Source organism: Sabethes cyaneus, chromosome 2 (genome assembly GCF_943734655.1).
Source record: "Sabethes cyaneus chromosome 2, idSabCyanKW18_F2, whole genome shotgun sequence".
Lineage (NCBI taxonomy): Eukaryota > Metazoa > Arthropoda > Insecta > Diptera > Culicidae > Sabethes > Sabethes cyaneus.
In genome coordinates, this window is record NC_071354.1 from 152,031,750 (window position 1) to 152,054,553 (window position 22,804).

The window sequence follows — 22,804 nt, forward strand, 5'->3', positions numbered from 1 at the left end:
GCTTTTCCATCTTTCACCAACCAAGCAGGATCCGGCTTCTCCGGCTTATTACAAGAAACCATTTCAAATAGTTCCTCCTTGATGAGAAGCAGCTCCATACGAAAACGCCACGTAGCATAGTTTGTGTCACCTAACTTTTCCACTACGAATTTTGCGTCTGCCATGATTTTTACAGGCACTTAACACAGTTTTATTACTACAGTTCTATTATTCGCGCTGTGGATTTCGTTTCTGGGCGCATAACCTGTTATGGGTAATAACGAAATTAAACACGGAATATCTATCGAAAGTAATTTTATTATGACCGCGTCACTCAAGTGCTCGTATAAGAATGAATATAAAAGGAAGAGTATAGTTGTATGTACGCATTCGATAAAAGCAGTGCTGCCAGAAGATTGAAGGAGGTGCCGATGTACGTTGCATATTTTAACAGAGGTACAGTAATCAAAAGAGCAAAATCTAAGCGTAAAAGCATGCCAAGTCTGGTACTTAGCCTTCGCATAAATGTCTCCTTCCCTGTCGGTATACAACCTTGGTTTCCGCTAGGGTTGGCTACCCGATCTCCCCGGCTGGTTTAACGAGGAGGTATGGATAGAAGTTACCGGATAAGAAACTCAGGACCTCTGGGGTCTATTTTATACCTTTCCAATTTATATTGGGCTGCCAATGAAGATTGTAACTTCAGTAATAATAATAGGCTCGTACACTGCACAAAACAGTCCAAATCCGGCTTAATGAAATGTAAATTAACAAATTAAAAAAAAAGATCATACAAGTTTGTTACAATTTGATATCTGTCACATTGATTATCGTTCGTAAGTGTGTGAGATATTGTCAATTGTAAGGAAAATTGTACCATCCAAAGTGCGATATCGCTCATAAAAGTGCTATTTTGAATTAAATCGTTTCGGTATCTTTGGCGCACTTTTTCGTTATCTTCCCAGCAATAAGTGCGCCGAAGAGACCGAAACGATTTAAGCTAAAATAACACTTTTATGAGCGATTACGCACTTATTGATTGGACAATTTTCCTTGCAATTGACAATACAACATGGCTAGACAAGATAGGTATCATAAAAAACGTTCCACTATCCACCTATCTAAATCTAAAAATTATTGCTGATGAATGCGCTTGCACTAGTTATAATTTATTATGCATTATAATTTATTGTACATAGAAGCAATTTTATTTTTACTTTACTGACAAATAGTCTGCTGAAATTACGGCACTGACCGGATTTTAGTCTCTTTGATGTCTTGGACATATCACTTCATCCTCTAAAGTAGAAATGATCTTTGCCGGCTCTACTAGCAATTCTTCGTATTGACCATCTCTGGCAACTTGTTCTGGGCCTCTTAGAGCGTATATTCGAATAAAATCCTCTACAATTTCACGTTGTAAAACTGAAAACTCAAGCAATGCACCCCACGTAACTACAGCAAACGGGCGGTCTTTTGAGGGAAGATCCGATGGCGTAATAATATGCCGGTAGAGGCAACCCTTAACGATTTGCTTAAATTCTTCAACCTGTTGCTTGTTAGCACAAGGATGATAAAGCGCTATTGCCGCTCCATGCTCGCTGTTATGCAGCCAACGCTGGGGAGGTACATATGTGTATTCACCATACCGTGGCCACAATGGACGATGAGTTCCGCTACGAATAAACTTTGATTTAAATATTTTCGTTGTTTTATAAATTATATTTACTCACTAGGTAGGTATACCGTCCTCATATTTAATGCTCTCATTCATGCATCTGTGGATAGCCACATACGCCTTGGGAACATCGTAAATGGTGATTAGTGGATCCATATTGTAATCCCCGCGGTAATCCATTTTGTTATCTAGGCATAGATATACGGTTGAGTGGCTAATGTTGTGCGGATCAAAGTCAACCTTAAGGTTGGTTTTAGCATCATCACATTCCGGATTCTGAATGCCCATCGATATTCGGCCGTAATGGTCGCGATCTTCCAAATTCTGCACAGTACTGGAAAGTACTGGCGGAGATTCAGTTACGTTTTTTGCGCTACCTCCAGGTGGTTCTGGAAACCAGTTATTTTTCCAATCTGTGAAAAACATATCGTCATCATCAATTTAAAGGACTATATATTATGTATACCAGGAAAATTACCTTCATCGTGAACGTCCGCAGTAACAACAAGCAACAGATAAAAGGCAAAAAAGCAGCATAGCATCGTTTTTCAGAACAAACAGTATCGAAAACACCGATAATTTAATAAATAATTGGTATCCTTTCAAGGCACGGCGTATAAGACAAAGCACAAAGGCATGTATCCGTGCTTTTTCTCGGTATTTAAATATTTTCTTGTATGTTTACATTCCGGATTCTTTATGACGTAGAACTACGTCTTACCGCAGGGTGTCACCAGGTTTGAAATTTATAGCTAATTCAAAGAACATCATTTGAATAGGGCTGAAATCCAAAAATTCGTCTGGTATTTTAAAGTTTCCGAGTTAGCGATACATCAATCATGTAGTTATAGCAGTGGTCGTGGTTAAGACTATGTGCACTATTTTAATGGTTTTTTTTGACTGTTGAGAGCAGTTATTTGTTTAAGGAATTGTGGAATTATGTATAATTATACCTAAATGTTTTTCGTTTTGTAAAAAGAAATTTAAATTCGATTAATCGATCGCTATTCAATATATATCGGGCTTTAGTTTTCAGAAGATCGCATAATCAACCCTTTTACATGCATTAGGCGACCTTTTAAAAACTAATGCCAGATTTGTAAATATATGTAAGATTATACATATGTATGTTGTATTATATTATGTATACATAATGTAGGAAAAGAAAAAAATTGAATTGCGAAGAAATTGAGAAGCAATGAATTGTTACTTTTGGACAGCTGACAGCACGAATGGTTAACCATCAGGACAGAGAATATTTTTCATTAAATATTTAATGTGACGAGAGCTGCTATGTATTCAATATTCCCACCTTATAATATATCATTAACGAAGTTTGTGGCACCCTGCACATTTTAGCCTTGAAGCCGTCACTTCAGGTTGTCAAAAATGCCTTCAGAAAATGTGAAAAAATAAATTGCGTGTGTTTAGAATTTGTGACGTTCCGTGAATTTTATCTAATAAATCGGGACAAATTGCAGCATTTTCAGCCGAAAACTATCTAAAAGTGTGCCTGATAGGTCATGGAACCGTTTGCATGTTTTATGGTGAGTAGTCGAACACGACTTGGTATAGAAAAATGTATTTTTCTGCGTCGCTGTTCCGTCTTTTTTGCTCGCAATACAACCTGGTTGGTGGAAAAATTGTCAGTCACATCTACTCACACACACACGAGCGCGCGTTTTAGAAGAGAGTTTTGGATCACTTGTTCGGTTACGTACCGTACATGCATAACAAATACGCACTGATGCATTCCGGCTTTTTCGTCGCGGTGTTTTGCGCTCTCCAATACATACGATTCAATCCGGGTGCATGTGCATGAGCGAAAAACAGTTATTCTGAGACAGGCGGTGTCTGCTCTGTAGCCGGTGTTTTTGTTTGGTCACGTATAGTCAAGCTGTTGAACTCCTCGAAGTCATGTCTAGCGTAACCTTAATTGTTGCGTAAGAGTTTTTTTTGGTTAATTACGTATATTTTTCTCGTTCGTTTTAGGACGTGGAGAACTCTCGGTCATATATCGATGAGTTGTACTCGGAGGATACGTGCAAGTGTCAAGAAGCCATCGTCTGTTTGAAGAATGCTGTTATAGGGTCCAACAAGAAAAAGGGTTCCGTAATTTCGCAGGGCATCGTTCCCAGATTGATTGCACTGCTGCGGGAGGAAACAAAAGCTCCTAGTTTACGCTTGGATGCCGCTATCGTAATCGGCTCGCTAGCAAAAGGAACGGAATCGCAAGTGCATTCGTTGATTTACTATGAAACCGTCCAGGTACTGCTGGGAATCGTGGTGAACCCTAACACGGAACGACGACTGATGGAGACGTGTTTGGGAGCGTTAAAAACTATCCTGCAATACCCGTTTGCACCAATCGAACTGTTGCACTCTAACATTGGAAACCTGGTTCGATTAATTCGTAAGTATTTTATAAAAATATGTCAAAAAAAAAAAAATCAGTGACGACTTGTGATTTCATTAATATTAACCTATCATACAAACTTAACCAATTACCTATAATGCGCATTATTTGACGTTGCCTACTAATAATTTCTATCCATTGGATAGTTACACGAACCAGGGATGTGGAGAATCTCTTCAACCGCTAGATCAGAAGAGCCAATCGTTGGACGGATTTAGTTTCATCCATAATCAGTGTGGAGAAAAGCTTCTTCGTTATTACGACATGCTGCTAACCGGGCCAAGGTTATCCTTGTCACGTTAACTAATTCACTCTCCCTATGCACAACGCTGCAAACAAATGCCCTGATGATCCTTTTCACTGCTTCAATAAAATGGTGGTAACATGGTGTGATATAGTATATTAATAGCCCCTTTTTCACATTGCAAGCCACATTTGAACGCCGATCAGCAAGGATTCCTTACTGGTCGATCCGCTACTATTGCCAATTTGCTGCGCTTAACTACGCATATCCTCGACAACATGTCTGTTGTGTAAACAGACATAGTTTCTTCGCAAAAATTATAGAAAATATAAGCGCAACCAATTTTGCAAAAAATGACACTACTATCTTTATAAGGTACTGAGCCGCAGAGCATTTTCTTTGGAAGTTCTTTCGTACTTAGCTTTTGTTAGTTGCATTTTACAAGAATACTGTTGTAGACAATTATTAGACCGTGCTCTTACATGGGTGGTTGGGGACAAGTGATACCTATACTAGTTTATAGTACTTGACCTAAGATTCGAACCTTGATTCTACTAAGATTCGAACCCAGGACCACTCGCTTGTCAAAGCAGACTCGGTAACCTTGCGGCTACGGAGCCCCGGAGTACGGAGTACGGACACTTACAAAGAAAAAGGAAAAAAAAGAAAAACGCGGAGATTTAAATTACGATTAATAACAAAGTGATTACCCAGTGGAACTTAGTTCCTTTGAAAGGTTTCACATACAAAACGGAAAAATAGTTTGCAGAACAGGAAAATAACTAGCAGGAGCCAGAAAAACCTACATTTGCAAAACGGTTGATAGACCTACATAATAATATATTGGTTCACGTTCCTGATTAAGTGATGCTTTAGCTTATTTTTAAAGGGAATGGTATTTGTTATTCCTTTCAGTTCATTTGGAAGCAAATTATACTTTGATAGACCATAATTCAGACTGCGCACTAGGCCTAGGTTCGTACATGCCCTACGAAATTTTCATTACTTTCTCCTACCGTCCCTCCATCAATTGTAAAACCATCGTTTCAAAAAATATTAATATTAATGCCAAAGACTAAAACACGAGTTTGGTCAATTTCATAGGAACGGAGCCTTTCTCCGAAGACCCGCGCTAAGAAACGCGGATTAACACGCTTACGGACGAACAAAGCCACACGCAGTACCTTGCAAGTCGTAAAAGGGCCTGCATAGTGTCGTCGTCCTGAAAGTAAAAACAAGTTAGATCAAAACTTCTCGGTCGGTGGTTTCGACAGTTGACGGAGGAAGAGGCACAATCTATGTGTCTAAAAATAACCCAAAAACCAGATAGGTCGCTACATTAATAAGGGCGGTTGCGCAGTCTTCTTTTGTTCAGCGCCTCTATGGTTCAAACGTACACGGGTACCAGCGAGCCACACGCCCTGGTAGGTGTTGAGGGTTCAAATAGCTTGGTTCGACCCATGCACCTTCCAGCATTGGACAAAAGATAGGAGTCACAACGACAACTTGTTAAGCGTAGCTACCTATTACCCCCCCCCCCCCTTCCTTTCTACTCTTTCCCCTCCTTTCCCAAAAAATTTTCATTACTCTCCCCTACCGTCCCTCCATCAATTGTAAAACCATCGTTTCGAGAAAATTTGGCTAATTACTACAATCTAACAATAAAAATCAGGCACAATAAAACTAATCATGCACTTCTTGCAAAATACAGTCCCTAAGTTGATAAGCACTCCCTTTTAGTAATGCAAATATGTAGAGACAAAGCTCTATTTAAAACATGATGTTTTTTATTATAATTGATATAAATTGTAATTGAATTTTTTTACTACTTTTACTTACTTTTACTTTTAAGAACTTTTTTAGACGCTATTGTTAATGTAGCTTTGTATTTGATTTCCTAAGCAACCAATTTTTTAAAACGTGGCCATTTAGTTTTTGCTGTAGTTTCATCACAGACAAGACAAACAGACTTAACACTCGTTTTCCATTCTTCGTACCGATTAAACCGTCATTTCAAATTTGGGCTTAGTTGGGAATGTCTCCGTTTTGGGCAAAGTGGCGCTTTTTGACGAAAGAAGGGGAATTCCCCATAAAAAATACTTGCTACTTCAATGGATACTCCTGTTGCTGTTCAGGCTAAAGGTGAGGTACGATAATTTTTGTTGATTTTTCTTCCAAGAGTGATGTCTGTTTGTCTGTGGTTTCACGATGGTGTGACATCTTCAGCATAACACTATTTCGAATACCTACATGATGTCCGTTTGCGTCATTGCAAACCTGTCGACGAGGTTCGTAGTAAGGCACAGCAAATTGGTAGTAATGGATCGACCAGGGAGGAATCCACACTGTTTCGCACCCAAAGAGTGCTTGCAACGTGAAAAAAGTGGCTCCCAGACGATTAGCTCGGACAGCTTCGAGACGGTACTCAACGATGTAATTCCTCGTTAGTTGTCCACAGGTCGTTTGTTGCTTTTTTTGCGCACAGGACACATATGAGCAGGTTTTCGGCAAGACGGAAAAATACCACTGGAGAAACACTTCTGGAATACGAGCTGCAGTGGTCTGAGCAAACAAGAGATGCGCTTCTTCAGGAAAGCGGACGGAATTCCATATGGCCCGGGATAGTAGCAGGACTTCAGTTGCGTAGCGGCGGTGGAGATTATCTCGGTGTTTATACCCAGATCACTCAGAGTTTGTCTGTGCGATGAGACGTTGCTTCCGGCGTATATGTTTCCTCTTGCCTAGCAGCTTTGGCAACATAGCTCATATGCAAGTTATCTTTCTCTAGCACCCAAATTCAGTCGGAATTGTTGAGCAAATATCCCATCTTCTACAATACGGTACCTCGGAATTCGCATACATTTGATACGTTTTCAAAACTTTGGTTTGGTCAAATCAAAACAAATTTTTAGGGTGCACGCCTTTCGCGTATTTGAAAATGAATAGGGTTACCAAATATTCAGATTAAAAATGAACTCGCTAATCTGATCAGAATGTTCTTCATATTAGCGGAGGTTCACGGTAGAAACATAGATAACTCAGGAAATCTCTATTCTAAACTAAGTAAAGCAAAGCCATGGGTATAAACGTCCTTAAAAAGACCCTTCTTTGTCGACAGACTTCGCGGCCGGTTATTAGAGTACAGGAAAACTACAGTGCTAGTGTAAAGATCCTATTGACTCAATAGCGGCACCGCCCAGTCGAGATTCGAACCTACGATGGTTGGCTTGTTAGACCAGCATCGTACCGCGGGACACTAATCTCTCCGTAGCATTCGATAAATGGAACCATGAAAGAGCTTGACATTGGCGGATTGTTGCTACGCCCCATTCATACCTGTTCGTCCGCCAGGCCAGTGGATATCGATGTCTTTCTCTCAAGAAGCTTCACTGCTTACTCTGGAATCCCACAAGGAGGTCGCCTCGGACTTTTAATCTTCTTCATTTACTTTAACAACGTCAACATTCTGTTTGAAGGTCCGCAACTCTCGCTTATTGATAGGCCTTAAGCTGTTCTTAAAAATTGAAAATCTCTATGATGTAGTCGAAGAAATATGGCCAGTGCAGCATACATTAATCCGTTTTACTATACGGATATATAATTCTGTTTATACGTTCCTTTGTACATCCATTGCTGCCAATGTGACAGTCACTAATGGTGGTTAAGGGGTTCACTTCATCAAAAACGCATTAACTTGGGTGGTTGGACTTGTTTGTAAAAGAAAGGAAATGCTATGTGTTAATAAAAGTTTGTTTCTCTCCACCATCCATCAGATCTTGCTTCTCCGGACAGTTCGATACAGTGCCAGGTTTACGTTGCAAACATCTTTGTACCACTCTGCCACTCGTCGCACCAGCAGAAAAACTTGTGCCAGGCCAACGTGATTCCATTTCTTGCACGTTTAATGATAAGTCAGCTAACTATCCTTCAAGTACCTGCCCTCAAGTGTCTCGCTGCGATGTGCTTCACTAACAAGTACGTGTCGGACATTGTGTGCATGACCTGTCACGAGAATCGCTCGATATTGGACATCCTGACGGAACTACTGTCGCGAACACAAGACGTTCAAATTCAGCTATCTGCAAGCCGCTGTCTGACGTATCTGCACCGTTCCGGTTCTTTGCGAGCTGATGACTATAGGATTGTGTATAAAACCTTACCGAGCTTGGCAAGGTTGTGTTCTGAAGATTTTGACGAAGACACTCGAGCAACAGCAGCGGAAACATTGGCATATTTAGCTGAAGTGAGGACTAAAAATAAAGAAAAGGTACCTTAATGATTTAAAATTATTTTTCTTTTAGATTGATTCAGAGCTACAAAGGTTGGCAGCCATTAGTAATCATTTGATTTGTTCATTGGCAAGTCTTATCCGGTGTCCATCGCCCCTATCGCGACAGGGTGCTTTTCGTTGTTTCGCTTCTCTTGCCGCTAATGACGAGGATATTCGCAAACGGATTATTGAAATGGACGGCTTAATGGAGGAAGTCTTGAATGGTCTTAAAGATACATGTCCAGAGGTAATTTTTATTTTTTGACTTGTTGAATGCTGAATGATTGTCTTCCATCGAAGGTGCGGCTTTCTGCGGTTCGTTGTCTACATTCACTGTCACGGTCAGTGCAATTGCTGAGAACAACTTTTCAAGTAGGTTGATCTATTTATCGATTTGTAGTTTTGTTAATTTATGAAAATTAACTTGTCTAGGATCACTCGGTGTGGCGTCCGTTGATGGATCTGTTAGTTGGTGAGCCATCGCTCGAACTGTTAACTGTAGTGACTTCGACTATCTGTAATTTGCTGTTGGAATTCTCACCGGCAAAGGAGCCAATGCTGGAATCGGGCGCCGTAGAGATGTTGTGCGAACTGACAAAGCACAGCGATCCGGCGCTTCGATTAAATGGAAGTTGGGCACTAATGAATATGGCTTTTCAGGTGGACTGAAATTTATTGTCACATCAAACAAAACATTCACGGTGTCCCTTATTGTAGGCCGAACAGCACGTTAAATCAAAAATAATCAATACATTAGGCACTGACCGGATATTCCAATTACTAGGCGATTCCGATGAGCGTGTTATCATGAAAACTCTGGGACTGCTGCGGAATCTCCTGAGCAATACTCTGCACATCGAAATAATTATGTCAGAACATGCGTCTGAAGTCTTACGAGCGGTAATAAGCTTTTAAAGCTATGTAGATGTGAGCTCTCAGTGATACTATTTGGTTGATTTCTTACAGGTCAATCTTGTTCTCGATGGACCACATCCGGCCGAAGTAAAGGAACAAGCGTTAATAATTATTAGCAACATTACAGCAGGAGCACGTGACAAAGACTACGTACTGGAAGACGAAAATATCCTGAAAAAGATCAGAGAGTTTCTAGTTAGTTTCTTTAGCACGTTTCTTCGTAGAACCTTTGGCAATAACATCTTTTTTCAAGGTCGTGTCTGATAATAAACTTCAGATGGGTGCTGTGTTTGTAGTTCGCAACCTTATGGACAAAAGCGGTAGACAGAAAATGCTGCGTGAATCGGGTATCTTGGAGAACCTGGAACAACTTCTGCACATGACACCCCGAGATTCTCAGTTTTACGAAGAGTAAGTATAAACATCGAAATACGTATTGATTGCCATTCTGAACAACATTGACCTCCTAATCAACATAAGTAAAGAATAAAGTCTGTAGTAGGTTTGTATAAAATTATTTGTAAACGGAGAACGTAAGCTCGACCCTTAACATTTTCTATTGTCCCACCAAAGTTGGCTAGTACTTACAAAAAATAAGCCAAATATCCCTCTATAGGTACTGTTTATTTGCCTCTGTAAAATTATTGACATTGAAATGTTCGGATTATATCTTTCATCACTCTTTTACATGGAACTGGATTTAAATTTTAAAACAAAACAACATCGATCATCTTAAGTGAACCGCAGTACCAATCGATGGTAATTGAAATAAATAAATTCCCTTTGTTTCTGCTTTTTCGCCCAATGGATTGCTACACTACACAGCATACGGCAGGAGATTTTAAGGTTTGACTTCTCGGACGAACACTGAGTTTCTTCTACTGTGTCTGGTCAGCAACGCCACACAGCTACCCCACCATTACCAGCGTCGCATGGATCCCTTGTTAATCATTGAACATGAATGTGGTTGATTGAATGTATTGTCCTATAAAGCTGCCATTCCAGCCACGTGCTATCTCTCACGACACTCGGTATATCGCTTACGGTAGGACGGTTCTAGTTAGAGATCTTTGAAAAAGTCGATGCGAAATGCTGTTTCGTTTTTGAAAGCCGAACGATCAAAGTTGATCGATTTGCTACGTAAGACATACCGATTGGCAGCAACACTTGTTAAGTTTATTCTAATTTTATTATTTATTTAGTGTTTGAGAGAAATGACAAAATGCGGCTGAACGAGAGTGGTATCAGATATAATAGCGTTGAAAGTTTTTGTTTGTTTTCATTAAATATCGTAAATCAATTTCGTCACTGAATTCTATTCAAATTATGCTCTCTCGTTATCAGTGCATTATATGCGTGCGAGAAAAAAAATTGTATGTAAATAAATGAAACCATAAACTGTATATATTTCATGAATTCAATGTATTTCCTAAACCTAGACTGGCAAAACAAACATTAAGGGTTTTTGATACAAAAACAACGTACTGAAGCAAGTGTGAATGAGAAGCGGAATGCAATATTTAAGAGTTTCGCATACCTAAATTACATGCAAGATATTCATTGAACATGCAAACTCTTCCAATTATATTAAAGGTACGACGTTAAAAGGCATTTAGTAGGTGAGAATGTTTTTTAGTTGAGCAGACTGTGAGAAAGCCAAAATCATCTAGGATAACGAAACGATAACTATTTCAGTGCGCTCTAGCTTGTAAGGTTCAGAAAATTCTTACTAAAAGCTAGGTCACCTTTAATTAATAGGAAAAAGCTAGAAGCGAACAGTGTATATATTCAAAATTGTTAACTATTTAGTTGGCGAAGCTAAGTAAATATTTCTCGCGCAAAATTCTATGAAATACTGGTTCCACAGCGATCAAAACTACTTGAGACCCAGGGAGATCTGAAATAAATCCAGTGATCGAATTATCCTCGTAATGGCTTTTTTGATGACGTCCGATCTGCCTACGACCTTTTTGAAGGAATCTCGGTATACTGCTTGTTTACTTTCTAAACTTACTTTCAAACCGCACATCGCGTTCATCGTGGACAAGGCTTGCAGAAGAATCATGGGTTCATTTGCGCATCGCAAGAACTTCAAGGATGTTTACTACTTGAAAACTCTTTATTGTGCATTAGTCTGCTCCAACCTAGAACATTGCACTTCAGTTCAGAGTTCCTACTATCAAAATGGAGTTAGTCGAATACAATCAGTTGTGCGGAGACTCATTAGTTTTGCTGTTCGGAGACTTTCGTGGAATAACATCTTCCAACTTCCAAGCTATGACATATACCCTTGCCTGACAAATAGCCTTGACATATACGTCCGAAATCCTACCTTGTGCAAAAACCCCTTTTTCACGTATCGCATCGACGGACTAACTACAGCAACTTTAGTACGATTACCGGTTTACAACGCCATTTTAACCGTTTTTGTTCCACCTTCGACTTGGACGTTAGCCGAAACGTGCTGAAAAATCGCTTTTTAACAATAGGACGAAATTTTTAGATTCAGCTAATCATTTGGGCCACAAGGTCTGTTGATTTTTGATGTACAATAAACAATAGAAACATAATAAATTACACTCAGCTCTTGAAAAGTCACATACACGACATTTACAAATTTTACTTTTATGAGGCACTACGGTTCAATGAGCTTAAATGAGCCCTGCAACCTTGTCTGTCATGCTAGGATACGGAAGGGTATTTCTATAGTGGTGTCTGTGTCTGTGTTTAAATACTGCTTTTCAAAAACTGCTTTTCAAAAATAGATCAAAAGAGAGACCGATGGATAACGCGTCGGTATTGCCTACATGTCGGCTCATTGAAGATAACTAGTTTTGCAGTGATAACAGCTTGCTGCTGGCGCTAGTGTATCATTGAATCGTTCATATACATTAGCACCACAAGCAAGTGGTTGTCATTCAAATATTAGCTATGTCAACTAGCTATGAGTTTCAGGCGCAACTGCCTCACACATTGGTATTAGTGTAAATAGAGCACCATATGCTGAAATTAAAAGCAAAATGCTGCAAATTGCTAGTGAATGAAAATTGTTTTATATTCACTTCCATATTTCCATTTCAATTATTTCTATACATTTCTATCCATTATTTCCATATCAAAGGGGGATTTTTGTGTTCTTCCGTGATAAAAAGAAGTAGAATTGCTCTATGATACCATATTTTCTAGAATAAGTAAACGTGATCATAATTGTGTGTTTTCCAAACCATCATCAAGAGCGGATACGCGAAAGCGATTGCTTCTATTTTTTCAGCCTAATTACGTGCTAGTGGAAAAACAATGGTTTTGATGTTTATTGAATAAAATATAGCAAAATATTTACATTTTTATGAAAATAGTTAAAACACATTAAAACCTATGAGTGCTACATTCGATGGCTAATTATTATGGAGTCTTGCGAGGATTGACGACGAAGAAGACAGCATCAACACTACAGTTGGTTCAATGTCGAGTACAAAAAGGAACCCAGAGAAGCAGTAACGGTAATCCTCAATCGGATCCAGGAGAAGATCGACGCTACTCTCCGGCGGCAGCAAGCTGGATTCCGTGCTGGCCGATCATGTGTAGACCATATCACAACGCTCTGCATTATATTGGAGCAGATCAACGAATTCCAGGGCTCTCTTCTGCTGGTGTTCGTTGACTTCGAAAAGGCGTTCGATCGACTCAATCACGAAAACATCTGGGGCGCACTTAGGCGTAGAGGAGTTCCAGATAAGCTAGTCCATCTCATCGAGGCTCAGTACGAGGCGTTCTCGTGCAAGGTTTTGCACGACGGCGTCTTGTCCGACCCCATAAGGGTTACTGTGGGCATGCGACAGGGCTGCATTTTATCACCGCTTCTGTTTGTCATCGTTATGAATGAGATATTAGTTAAAGTAATTGACAGTAGACCAAATCGAGGATTTCCTTGGAATCCTCTAACGATGGAGCAGCTAAATGACCTCGACTTAGCCGACGACATTGTCTTGCTCGCACAACGCTGAAACGGCATGCAGAGCAAGTTAGACGACCTCTCCGAGAGCTCCCAGGCAGCAGGTCTCACAGTCAATGTAGCGAAAACTAAGTAGTAAAAACTAAGGTAGTGAACACTGACAATTCCACCAACTTCACAGTAGCGGGACAACAAGTTGAGCAGGTAGATGCCTTTCAATATCTTGGTAGCCAAACAACGCCCGATGATGGTACCAAGACTGATATAGCCACACGGATCAGGAAGGCCAGGGGTGCCTTTTCAGGTCAGCGAAACATTTGGCGCTCAAACCATATCACTCTACGTACGAAAACCCGAATCTTTAATTCAAACGTTAAATCCGTACTGCTGTATGCCTGCGAAACGTGGTGCGTCTCAGCGGAGACAACGCAAAAACTGCAGGTATTCATTAACCGGTGCCTGCGATACATCATTGGTGCCTGGTGGCCTGGTAACTGGATATCCAATGAGGAACTCCATCGTCGGTGTCATCAACGATCGATAGCCACAGAAATTCGTGAACGTAGGTGGAAGTGGATCGGACACACCTTGAGGAAAGGAGCGAACGAGGTTTCCAGAGGCTCATGGCGACGGAGCTTAGCCAACGACATCCGGGCTGTAGACGAGAACCTGTCCTGGCGACAGGTAAAAGCTATGGCGGGTAACCGTCAGCAGTGGAGATCTCTGATTTCATCCCTTTGTTCCGCCGGACTGGCGGACATGGACACATAAGTAAGTAAGAGAAGCAGTAGCTAGTCGGGTCATCTAAAAACTTAGCAACCTATGTAAAACTATCATAAGGTTGTCATTCACCGCTCACCTCCATTTGCCGCTCATTTAAAGCAAAAAAAGTCTTAGGTATACAGTGGACCCCCGTTCGTTTCAACGATTCCTCATGCAAACTAACGGGGTTACTTTTTAATTTGAACAACTGGCCACCCTAAATATACTGAAACTCGTATGAACTGGCCGCCCTGTTCTTTGTTATTGTTTTGATGGTTTGATTTAGTTAGCAAGCAGCGAATATTTGATTTTCCGATCGGATTTCTATCATATTCGTTGGGAAAACGGAATGTAAAACAGATTAAACACGCTTGGTCAGCACAAACAAATCGTGTTTATGTGCATTGTGTGCATAAGCATATGATGTCATGTTGAGAATGACATTTGAACCATTTTTAATTTGCACGTCGTGCAAACCAACGGGGTTGAAATTAAAAAGTGTTCAGAGTACAAACGGTTAAACGAACGGGGGTCCACGGTATCTTTTTAAAATGGTTCATTATGGTAAAAACTATTGACAAACAATAATTTTGTATGTTTAATGATACGAATTAAACATAAATTTCTACTATATTCATAAATTTTCTGTCACTTTCGTTTTAACACAGTTTTAAGACGGACCTTTCGTGTCATGTGACTCGATTCGCAAAACACCGAAGCGCAGTGAAATTCGGCTTCTCACGTCACTGGCTTCGCAAAGTAGACTCCATTTGCTTATATTAGTGCGAAATTCGTTTGAATGTGACCTTATAATGTTACGCCAGCGTACTTACGCATGCATGGCTGTTCGTTTCAAGTTTCTGGACTGTCCCACACTACCAGGTCTTGCTCCACTTGGGCCACTCATTTAGCTTGCTGCGCACCTCTACGTCTGATACGAACAGGATTTGTGACAAACTTCAAGTTTGTGGGGTTGGTCAGCATTCTCACAATATGCTCCACCCGTTGTACTCTTTCAGCGTTAGCGTGCTGGATACTGGCTTTCTCGTAGAGTTGCAGTTTATCACTGTTCACACACTGTTCTCAAATACGTCGTCAAAGATGGTCATAAATACACGGCATTCAACGTCTCGTACCCGTAGAGATCTACTGTTTTTAATAGCGTTCTGTACATGATATTCTCGACTTTGAATCTTTTCAAGTAGTAATTGCAGCTCGTGGTTCATACGCCTAAGCCAAGCTCCGTTTTCCGTTTTGTACTATCCTAAAAATAGTCCGTAACGCCTTTGGTTCTATTACGGCAAGTACACGTATTATTTTATTAAACAAAGTTGTAGAACCTTATTTTGTATTCCGACGGATCGGTTTGTCGAACGAAGGAAAAGGTAGTATCCATTTCTTTCGAAATAAATTGAACGAAATTAACATTCGTCAGAATACAGAATAGGGGTGACAGTCTAATAAGTCCGTAAAGGAGTGTGAGCAGCGTTTTTCATCACTAGTTTTGTACAGCGGTGTATGCTACTTGATCGAAACATCTTGCGGAGGGTAAATTAGGCCCGACTTTCAGCTTGAATGCTTCGTTTGGGATCTCTGGTCGCAGTCGACCATAATACGAGTAAGGAGTTCCAACGACGCATTCAATTGTACCTACATTTCCCGCCGCAAGACACTTCGACCAAGGGAGCATACGCCGCCGCACAATGCTGACGATGTACAAAACGCTAATCAGACCGGTAGTCCTCTCTACAGACTTGAAACAGTAACTTTGCTTACGGAAGACGTATAGTTGCCGTATTTAAACGAAGCGTGTTGCGGACTATTTTTGGCGAAGTAAAAACGGATAGCGGAGAGTGGCGTAGGCATATGAACCACGAGTTGCAGGCACCACTTGGAGAGATTCTCATCGTACATCTGACGAAAGTTGCGACACTATGGTGGGCTGCCCACGTCGCAAGGATGCCGGATGACTGCAGTGAAATCCGCTCTCTTCAAGAACCCTAACGAGGAATTCTTGATACGGCAAGAGCCACCCCGGCTCTCGGGTGGTAAAATGTCCAGGAGCGCAGCGAATAAGATGGTTAGACTAGGTGGTGCGAGATGTGGCGGAGAGCACTCGGTGTCAGTCTGAGTTAACTGGAGAAACCTTCCCAGGTAACCAATAAGCATTAGTGTAAGCAGTAAATCAATCGTTTATTAGCATTCCTGGCGTTTTATACTGCAGATTGCTGTTTATCAGCTTTTTGACAGCATAACTGTTGTAAATTGGCATTCACAATTCTATTTAAATTCTTGTCGGTAACTAGCTGCAAATAAGCATTGTCAGCATTATAAGAGGGCTAGCAGTAAAGTAGCCGCATATTTTGCCAAAATAGCATTTAAGTAGCATTTAAGAAAACTTAAATGCTTATTGGCTTGCATTTAAATTGCATTGGAAATGCTTATTGGTTACCTGGGTTGTTCAACAGACTTTGTTTTAGTACGGCAAGCCACTTAAGTAAATAAGCTTGCGTGAAAAAATCGAATAGGTTTTTTTTTCATGTGTGAGATTACCCAGGTAACCAATAAGCATTTCCAATGCAATTTAAAAGCAAGCCAATAAGCATTTAAGTTGCCTTAAATGCTACTTAAATGCTATTTTGGCAAAATATGCGGCTACTTTACTGCTAGCCCTCTAATAGTGCTGACAATGCTTATTTCTAGCTAGTTACCAACAAGAAGAATTTAAATAGAATTGTGGATGCCAATTTACAACAGTTATGCAGTCAAAAAGCTGATAAACAACAACCTGCAGTATAAAACGCCAGGGATGCTAATAAATGGCTAATTTACTGCTTATTTTAATGCTTATTGGTTACCTGGGTATAGAAAGAATCTTGTTTTTTCATTTTGAAAAATAAGTTATTAATCAGTGTTCAGCTTTTGGTGCACATTTGCATTTATTTATCTTTCCATAGCACATAACATACATATTCAAATAGCATAGAAGCAGGTGACTAAATACAGTAAAAGAGTCTTTCGGAATGAAAAATAATCTTGGTTAGTTTGGACTCTTACCCTTAAAGAATGCTTCGGTCTTGTGGTTCCTTATATTCGACAACAATCGAGTGGTGGCCCAAAACTATCATCTAGGCCTGTGAGCTATTGTTCGGAACGTCAGCTTTGGATGGAATCGCGTCCGGATTTGAGAGTGGATCGAGCTCAGCGAAAAGTTGGTACCATCCCGAGAGATCCTTGCTGGATTTGCCATCTTTTTGCAAACGCTTGCTATTATCATCTTTATTGTTACCGGGCGAAGATGTACAAGCTTGTGAATTTTTCGACAGGCCCTGTAAAAAACTTCCAAATATGTCATTTGAAGATTTTTCGGATGGTTTTTCGTTCGCTGCCAGATTGGGTAATTCGTTAAATGAAAGCTGCATCGATTCCGTCTTAGCGAGTAATGTTGACGGCATAAAGGGAGCTGGAGCAGAAAGAAAATCTGAAAATTCTTCCCCTAGAGCCAACCCCAACAGGTCAGTGGAGCTAGCCACATTCTCCGGCTCAGCGTTAGCATTGTGTTGCTGCTCAGAAACTCCCGCTAATAAGTCTACATCTGTAGGAATTTTGGGAAGAATATTATCATGTGTTTGGAGTTTTGCCTGTTTCTCAGCTGTTGTATCATCTTTATAATCATCCTAAAAAATCAGAAAAGTTTATTTAAAATATCAAAGTCTTTGTACGTGGTTAAAACCTGGAAAAATAACATCTGGTCATTGTCTACTGGCTTGTCGGCTTGATCTCCATCTTCTTGATCCCTGGCATTCGGATTAGCTTGCGTTAGCTCCCTCAGAATAGAAAAGTTATAATGGGGATCTTTCGATAGACTTTTCAAAGTTGTTTTGTATGTTTCACTGCTCTTTTTTGCAAATAGCAGCAAAGCATTCTGATATCCAACTAGGGCGTGGGAAAACATATTGCATCGCGCTGCTGCCAACAAATCAATCTGTAAGTGAAAAAAAATGTGTATGCAAACTTTTAATGGTTCGAGCTGACCTTTTCCAAACAGTCCAACGTGTATTTATCAAACTTCGTTTTCGCCGTTTTTACATGCCGTTGGGCCTTGCGAAATTTTTCCAGGCCTCGTCCGGTATCGGGATCCAGTTGAATGCTAACCGATTTCATCCAGCTGAGAGCGGCCCTGTACTCAGTTCGTTCCTTCTCCATGGATTGGATTGTGTTATGAGTGTCAGCGATGGCCCTTCCTTTAAACGTATGCACATCATGATGGAGCCGCAGTAAAGGCACCCGGATTGTTATACGCTGCTGCCCGCAATAGGAAACAGCTTTTCCCGTATTTGACAACAATTTTCCCGTAGTCGGATTTTCTTTGCTAACCTCACGCAAAAACTTTCCCAGAGAATTTTCTTCCTGGGCAAGGATGCATACACGTTCCTGATATTGATCAATTATTCGGTACAATTGTCGGCTTGTCTCCGTTACGGATTGGAAAAGTTCGATTTTCGAATCCAGTTCTCCATCAGAGGCAACAATGTTCTCATCTTCTTTTGTTCCTAAAGTGACGATGCATATTGAAGTATCATTCCTCACTTTTCGTCATACATACCTAATTTCCTCTGAACTGCTTTTTTGGTTACCCAAAACTGGTGTTGAAATTCTGATTTCAACATTCCAAAAAATGTGTTTCGGGTGTCTGGAAAAAAACTAAACAGAAGAGAAACCCTATTTGCGACCCAACTTTGCTGACTGATTTTGACAAGTGCATTCGTAGCCTTCTTCCTGTTGTGTAGTTTCAAGGGGAAAATTATCGATTTTCCACCCCACTGGCTTGGGCCAGGGGGTGCATTGGATAGATAAGAAACTGGCTGCAATCAAGTTTGAATGGAATGTTTTACGGTGACGCGCAGAAGCGATGCCTAGGAATTCGAATTTAAACGGTAATGTTATAAATTGTTAAAATGACATTTTACGTAAAATATATTTAAATCGGGCTATTACGAATTCGAAATGGTTATAATCAAACTTTCTTTTATTTACATTTGCATGGGATGTAGAATATAGTGATCAAAATTCTATCAATTCAGTATTACAACTTTTTATTCGATAATTGTGTCAGTCAAGAGTTGAATTGCCCGGCTTTAATGCAAAGCGATCACTGGCATGCCCCGACCTCAACAAAAGGTGGGCACCGATGTTTCAGAATCATGTTATGGCTTGGAAAAATCATGTACCTAAATTAAAAACTCCGGTATTCCAGGTTGCACTATAAGGATTTTTGACGTAGGACTACGTCTTTGTTTACTATACTGGGACTGGGTAGCACTTTGTAAAAACGAAAAATAGAAGTGTAACGTTTGAATGAAATATTTCAAACGCTAATAGCTACTATACTACTGAACGAAACATAACAGTTAATATGTCGTTGGATAGATAAAATGTCCAGCAATTTTATAGTAACATATTAATAATAATTTTTTATACGCTAAATAGTGAAAATGTGTGTAAAGTTTTAAGGCCGAATATTCCCATACATTTCCCTGGTGATCGCCTAGCTTCACAGGCACGGACGACAATTAGATACACCAAAGGATTTGGATCCAAATGATAACCTTTGAGACCACTTTGTAAGCCACACCCCTTTTCCAATCCAATTGGCAACATCGATGGCTATTGACGGCAACACCGACCCCGAAGACAAGCGGAATCAGCGGGCAATGGCCACACGATGCACTTTACGTTACATTTTGCATTAGCCCCATCGCAGACACGCGAAATAGTTCGATAGCTTGCTCAATCAGTGTCGGACAATCATTTAAGCAGCAGCAGCCGATATGGTTTCCCCCACCACCTACACTAGCTTACAAGTAGCAACGGCAGTGCCAGTGACTATAAAATCGCACACTAGGTTCGCCGTCATTTACCGCACGATCTCACTGACGGACGGTCAGTATTTTGATAAAACTAATCCATTTCTACTTTACAGTGATTTGGTATTTCCTACACGGAGCGAAAAAGCTCCAGTTTGTTTCAAACAAAATGATTGTTGTTTTAAGCCTCAATAAAATATTTTTATAACAACCTGAAAATATTGTTGTTTCCAAACGAGATTCTGTTTGAATCAATTAAATAACAGTTTTGAATTAAAAGTAAAGTATTTTCAAATTTGAAGTTGACATTGATGTAACAATAAATATTTTCATTTCAATCATATATTTCAGTTTGAAACAAAACGAAATTTTTGTTTGTGCGTAAAACAACCATAAATATGGTTGAAACTACATTTTTATTCTCCGTGTATCACTCCTGTATTAGCGGGCAACCATCATCCTAGAGTCTAAAGGACCGAATAGCGACATACATCTATATATTGGCAACAGTAATTATAGTACTGATTTTTAAGAAGTGCTATCAGCTCAAACATAGTTATTTTCAGGGCCACCAAACAATTTCAAACGGTTTTTTTCAAAACCACCATTGATTCAATGAAGAATTAAATCAGAATATTTCGCTCTTCTTTTACAAATAAACACTCAAACAATGATACTCACAAATACTCAAATATGCATATGCCAGAAATGCAGTTTACATTAGTCTTTGATTTAATTATCAGACATAAAGTTATACTTCATCGATTAAAACATGTTATCAATATAATGAGTATTATATGACACAGTCCTACGTCACCCTTTCGTACAACCCTTAGGGCTGTATACCTTGTAGTTTTTACATTAAATTTCATAGAAGAACCCAGCCTGGGCGACTCAGTGGACATGAATCTGTAAAAGAAACTAGAAGACTCGAAAGAGGAGTAAAAATTGAATTTGAATATTAACTTGACATCGGACACGAATACCGAATTGAAACTGGAATTGAACTTGAAACCTTACTTGAAATAGGACTGAAAATTCTATTTGAGACTAAATATGTTTTTATGCATGTTTATCGTAATCGTCTTCGTACTTTCTAGTTACATTTTGAGGGAATATTTTTGTAAATTAGTCCTTTGAATAGGTTAGTGGTTAGTGCGTTCAATAACTTATGATCATAGGTTAGCAACGCTAACTTGAGTGAATGAGCTTTTCCACTCGTAGTCACCGTCGATAATAACACGATCGAGCAGATTCCACAGCGCATTCAAGCTGGAACTTGGACCTTAGTTTTCTCTTTGCAAGACGCTTTGATCAAGCAACACATGCCACCGCACTGACGATGTACGAAACGCTAATAAGACCGACTCTTTTAGTTACGAACTTAAGATTGTAACTTTGCTTTCTGAAAATACATTTGAAGGAAAGGTGTAGCGAACTATTTTTGGTGGAGCATAAATGAACAGCGGAGAGTATAATGGAGACACGTTCTTGATACAGCACGTGAGCCACTGCAGCTCTAAGCTCCTGCAGGAAATGTAAGACACGAATTATTATGCTGCATTGACGGACTTTTCAAGATTGTTCTAGAATACATCGTAAATCATTTCCTCGAAAATCCGAATTCCTAGGACTGTGGTTCAAAGGTTAGGCAATATCGACGAATCACATAGCTCTGGGACAAAAGTGTGTTCGAATCCAGTTATAATTAGCACTTATTATCGCTAGGTTTAACCCACAGATCTTCCAGTTTGGCTAAAAGGAACGAACTACGAACCTTGTAACTACTGCTTCAACGTAATTTTCTGTTCTTTCCCCTACACGTGTCATTCAGCCTTCGGGATACTGTAAATTACCTATGTTTCATTACTTTCTCCTACAATTTCCTTTGTCTTTTTGCACACTTGGCATGCTCTATTCGCTTAGACGTTGCTCTTTTGAATACAGCGTTTTAACCAAACAGGCATTCGATTTTTTTTTAATTTCCAAAAAACCACCATCGAATCTCGGCTGGGCGGTGCTGCTATACAGCCTTATTCTTGTTTTTGTTCGAATGACATTCGTTCGAAAGTTAAGCCGATTCGTATTCTTGTTTTTGTTCAAATCAATTCGAACGTTCGAACGCCCCTTCCTTTTGCTCATTCGAATATGAGAATATTGCTTCCCGATTCGTTCGAAACAAACTATTCGTACGAATGCAGGATACGGCCGTAAACAAGACTAAAGGTGATAGTGTCAGTAAGATCGTTGAAATAATTTGGTCGTAACGTTGTCGTTTTGTCGTAATTGTCCTGTACTCTAATAACCGGCTGTGACGTCTGTCGATAAAGAAGGGTCAATTTCTTCGAGACGTTTATACTCGGCTTTGCTTTGCTAATATTGTTGAAGAAAGTATAATATAGTTATAGAAAGAAAGTATATAGCTGAAAGCGCGTATCGTCAGTGTCTCGGCTACCTGTAGGTATAAAATGGACCAAGACGTGTTCCACACCATTATATCCAGCAACTTCTCTCGCTACCTTCTCTTGCGATACCAGGCGGGATACCTGCAACCTTAATGAAGATCGGGTAGCTATCTCGATGCAAACTAAGGTCATATGTCGACAGGAAAGGTGGCACTCATACTTCCGCCGAGTGTTGACAAAAGAAATTGCCTTGCCAGGTGCGAACGGCTGTCTCCAGGTTAAGGGCGGCTCATAACTGGGGATCCCACTGCACGGT

At 40.0% G+C, this 22,804-nt stretch overlaps 3 protein-coding genes across 3 annotated transcripts; 1 reads left to right on the forward strand and 2 right to left on the reverse strand.

Moving 5' to 3' along the window:
* Nucleotides 1-1,124: 1,124 nt before the first annotated feature.
* On the reverse strand, nucleotides 1,125-2,371 carry LOC128737312 (uncharacterized). The gene is made up of 3 exons (XM_053831928.1): nucleotides 2,136-2,371; nucleotides 1,713-2,070; nucleotides 1,125-1,655 (listed from the first exon to the last, which is right to left on the reverse strand). The coding sequence occupies exons 1-3, from the start codon at nucleotides 2,197-2,199 to the stop codon at nucleotides 1,241-1,243; spliced, it is 837 nt and encodes a 278-aa protein (XP_053687903.1). The 5' UTR covers nucleotides 2,200-2,371; the 3' UTR covers nucleotides 1,125-1,240.
* A 703-nt stretch (nucleotides 2,372-3,074) lies between these two features.
* On the forward strand, nucleotides 3,075-11,409 carry LOC128734577 (armadillo repeat-containing protein 8-like). Its single transcript, XM_053828842.1, has 10 exons — nucleotides 3,075-3,204; nucleotides 3,650-4,070; nucleotides 8,091-8,560; nucleotides 8,619-8,834; nucleotides 8,888-8,959; nucleotides 9,020-9,247; nucleotides 9,305-9,487; nucleotides 9,554-9,697; nucleotides 9,756-9,913; nucleotides 10,328-11,409. The coding sequence occupies exons 1-10, from the start codon at nucleotides 3,181-3,183 to the stop codon at nucleotides 10,371-10,373; spliced, it is 1,962 nt and encodes a 653-aa protein (XP_053684817.1). The 5' UTR covers nucleotides 3,075-3,180; the 3' UTR covers nucleotides 10,374-11,409.
* A 5,935-nt stretch (nucleotides 11,410-17,344) lies between these two features.
* Nucleotides 17,345-18,886, reverse strand: LOC128737887 (islet cell autoantigen 1). Its single transcript, XM_053832634.1, has 4 exons — nucleotides 18,823-18,886; nucleotides 18,252-18,769; nucleotides 17,950-18,201; nucleotides 17,345-17,893 (listed from the first exon to the last, which is right to left on the reverse strand). Exons 1-4 carry the CDS (start codon nucleotides 18,884-18,886, stop codon nucleotides 17,345-17,347), a joined length of 1,383 nt encoding a protein of 460 aa, XP_053688609.1.
* Nucleotides 18,887-22,804: the final 3,918 nt, after the last annotated feature.

Excerpts from the sequence above, each read along its gene's own strand:
- LOC128737312 (XM_053831928.1), bottom strand. The coding sequence starts at position 2,199 with ATGCTATGCTGCTTTTTTGCCTTTTATCTGTTGCTTGTTGTTACTGCG. Across the intron at positions 2,071-2,135 it reads TGCGGACGTTCACGATGAAG|ATTGGAAAAATAACTGGTTT; the intron begins GTAATTTTCCTG and ends TGTTTTTCACAG. Across the intron at positions 1,656-1,712 it reads GAGGACGGTATACCTACCTA|CGGAACTCATCGTCCATTGT; the intron begins GTGAGTAAATAT and ends GTTTATTCGTAG.
- LOC128734577 (XM_053828842.1), top strand. The coding sequence starts at position 3,181 with ATGGAACCGTTTGCATGTTTTATG. Across the intron at positions 8,561-8,618 it reads CATTGGCATATTTAGCTGAA|ATTGATTCAGAGCTACAAAG; the intron begins GTGAGGACTAAA and ends TTTTTCTTTTAG. Across the intron at positions 9,698-9,755 it reads AAAAGATCAGAGAGTTTCTA|GTCGTGTCTGATAATAAACT; the intron begins GTTAGTTTCTTT and ends TCTTTTTTCAAG.
- LOC128737887 (XM_053832634.1), bottom strand. The coding sequence starts at position 18,886 with ATGTTGAAATCAGAATTTCAACACCAGTTTTGGGTAACCAAAAAAGCA. Across the intron at positions 18,770-18,822 it reads AGCAGTTCAGAGGAAATTAG|GAACAAAAGAAGATGAGAAC; the intron begins GTATGTATGACG and ends TCGTCACTTTAG. Across the intron at positions 17,894-17,949 it reads ACCAGATGTTATTTTTCCAG|GATGATTATAAAGATGATAC; the intron begins GTTTTAACCACG and ends CTGATTTTTTAG.